We start from the raw sequence: 3,295 nt of genomic DNA, 5'->3' as shown, positions 1-3,295 counted from the left end.
TGGAATGAGTGAATAAGATTTATTTTGTATTTTGAATGGGTGTATATAACTATGTATTATATTTTTTTATTTTTAGCATAATAGTATGTAAGCTTTTGAAATATACTTATATGAAATTGACCAGTTTTGATATACTGAAAACTGTGAAACCCAGCCAAGAAGCAGTTAAAAACCTATAAGCTCTAAACGCAAAAAGCAAAGGCACAAGTAAATGTCACAAAAATAGCATGATAAACCAACCACTGAGGAAAGCAAAAGTATGGCCCAAATGAAGATATAAACTCTTAAATATAAAAATACAAAACTCTAGAAATAAAACAAGAAAATCATGCCTTGCTAGAGAAAATCAATAGCCAAGATCTCAAGTATTGGTGGCTCTGGTGTAGATTTGTTGACTAGCATGAGCAGATACCATCCTAATAGCACCTCTTGCCATCAAATCCTTGATCGCTTTCCTCGCCAACGAACCATTAATCTGAAAAAAAAGTACATCAACTTAAGACCCGTATAAATGATAAGCGCCCGAGTAAGTAAAGCGTAAGCCTACTGTTTCTATCAGGCTTCCATTAGTTTCCTGCCTTTAAACACTTTAAGCCCATTGGTTTACCAATAGCAGGTTCTCAATACAGACTTTAAGCCCATATACTAGAAACGAAAGCACAAGTTAAATACATAAATCATTCTGAGAAAGAATTTGGTAGTACCCTTAGTCTGTCTGACAAGATGGAAGGAGTGATGAGCTTGAACTTAGGAGCTTCAGAAAGAAGCTTGTCGTACGTCGCCTTGTCGAACAAAACCATGTTGTTCACCTTCTCCTTTTGCTTTCCTTTGCTCCACTTCTGCAAATCAAAATACAATCTTTAAGCATCGTTTATAACATTTAAAACTCAAATCAACCATTTTAACTTAAAATCCACCAAACTTTTCATGCCCAAATCTTAAACTCTTGACAATTTTCATGCCTGACTAAAAACATAAAGCAGAGAAATTGAGTTTTAATTTCTGAATTATTTTTAGCTTTTGCAAAACACTTTAATATAACAAATTTCTTGTTGAATCATGTAATATATTGGTTTTATATCAGCTATAAGAGCACTAAAAAACCAAAAAAAAAATGGTTTTTCTCAATGTTTGTTCCGCATTCAACTTGCAGGTCAATATAAATCACAAGTTTTGAACCACACAATGTGCAATTAATTTCAGCAACTCAAATACTATAACTCTAACAAACACCTTATTGCCCAAACATATCAGAAACAATTACAACCACAATTTCTAGGTTTATTCTGTGCAATCTCCATTCATTCCATCTTTCATAGAGACCCAAATATCACAAAAAAAATAAAAAATAAACAAAGCTAGTTTTTATTCTTCAAATTCTACCAAATCATGTAACCTACAGGTTTTAAATCAGCCAAAATAACACTAAAAACAAACATAAATCAACATTTCTCAAAACAGATCACAACGTACAATCAATTTTATCAATTCCAGTATCAAAACCCTAACTCAAACCCCAAACACACGAAATCTAAACAAATGCATAATCAAAGTTAAAATAACACTAAAGAAACAAACATAAATCAACATTTCTCAAAACAGATCACAATATACAATCAATTTTATCAATTCCAGTATCAAAACCCTAACTCAAGCCCCAAACACACGAAATCTAAACAAATGCATAATCAAAATTAAAAAAAAAAACGAAAATTGACCTTCTTTTTCTGCTTTCCGCCACCAGATTTGGCCGGCTTTGATGACGGTGGGGGAGCTTTCTCCTTCTTCGGCGCCTAAACATACAAAAAACCATAAGTTTTTCAGAAACTTGTAACAATAATAATAATCAGAGGCAAAAGGTGTATGCAAAAACGAGAATTCTCAACAGATTTATGGATGTGATTACTGTATTATCTTACCATTAAGCTTTAAGATGAAATCTGGTTCGGCTAGGGTTTGTAAACAGGAAGAAGTTCAGGCGTGAGATTGTATTTATATCTCTTCGCTAGGGTTTTGAGTACGAAAGTAAGTGAATCCGGGTCGGGTTGTATGGGTTCGGTAAGATTATACAAACGTAATTAGGTAATTTGTTTTTTTTTTTTTTATAATTTAAAGAACACAAAACCAAAAAAATATGTTTAGAAGTTTGAGAATTTTAAAATATGTTTTTACCTTTAAATGTGATACTAGTTATTTTTACGTCGCGTATTGAGCCGAAACCGAGAAAATGATAATGTAAAACAAACATGATTTGAAAATAAAGCATGTTGTTTAGAAAGGCAAACCATTAAAACGGTTTAGCTTATCATTATACAATTTTATGATACCAAATAAATATTTTATTTTGAGTACAACTTCGTTTTTAACAGAACTTATAACGAAATGTCGAGGGAAAAAAATCAAGCACAACTACGTCCTTAAATTTTTAGAAAAAAGTTATAAACGTAAATTATTAAATAAGTATCAAATTATTTGATAAATTAGGAAGTATATGATTTTAGAAAAGAAAAAAAAAATTTAAAAATAAATATAATGATAAACTATTATATTGTAATATATTAAATAAAGAAATAATAAAAAATTATATATTATTTTAAAAATAAACTTACTATTCATCACCATTAGTAAACTATATACGTAAACTGTATATATATAAATGTAATATAATATAATATATTATATTATATGAAAGAATGAGAGTTATGCAAGTTGCAACTACTCAAAATTCTCTTTCTTAGTGCCTCTTATTATATTTGATGTAGCGTGTGTTACGATGACGAAGAGCAAAACACGTTGATTCTGTGAATACCCGTGTTGATTTTCCCCAACCCTTCAAAATTCAACCCAAAGGGCACAGAATTTGAAGTGAAATTGAGTAATTTCGAAATTCAAGTCTGTCCATCCAAATTACAAGAGAAAGACATAAATAGAGACAGAAATTTGAAATGGGCCTCAAAAAGGCCATGGGCCAAACACAAGCCCAAAAACAAAATGCCCAAAACACCGAAAAAAACATAAAAAGATAAATAACTTATAGAAATAAGCGTTTTTGGCTCTGACGATGACCCAAACCACCGTAGGCAATTGCAGCAAGATGGAGCTCGTTCTCACGATCGTTTCGCCTGGTCGCACTGTCACACCCCCAAAATCCACCTGCGGAGTATCACCGCTTGGGAGCGTGACTGACCAGGATCAAGCCACCAATCATATTGAACATGCGTTTAATATTAAGTAAAATAAACGAAAACCATCCATTCAATACAAAAGGTGATCAAACAAATCATCGTTTCAAAAT

At 31.7% G+C, this 3,295-nt stretch overlaps 1 protein-coding gene across 1 annotated transcript; it reads right to left on the bottom strand.

The window, feature by feature from the left end:
- Positions 1 to 210: 210 nt before the first annotated feature.
- LOC110872331 (40S ribosomal protein S25) lies at positions 211 to 2,035 on the bottom strand. Its single transcript, XM_022121111.2, has 4 exons — positions 1,920 to 2,035; positions 1,719 to 1,793; positions 705 to 839; positions 211 to 475 (listed from the first exon to the last, which is right to left on the bottom strand). The coding sequence occupies exons 1-4, from the start codon at positions 1,920 to 1,922 to the stop codon at positions 362 to 364; spliced, it is 327 nt and encodes a 108-aa protein (XP_021976803.1). The 5' UTR covers positions 1,923 to 2,035; the 3' UTR covers positions 211 to 361.
- Between the last annotated feature and the right edge of the window lie 1,260 nt (positions 2,036 to 3,295).

This window comes from Helianthus annuus, chromosome 8, assembly GCF_002127325.2.
Source record: "Helianthus annuus cultivar XRQ/B chromosome 8, HanXRQr2.0-SUNRISE, whole genome shotgun sequence".
Classification (NCBI taxonomy): Eukaryota; Viridiplantae; Streptophyta; class Magnoliopsida; order Asterales; family Asteraceae; genus Helianthus; species Helianthus annuus.
The sequence above is the reverse complement of the archived record's forward strand: the minus strand, read 5'-3'. Positions and strand labels throughout refer to the sequence as shown.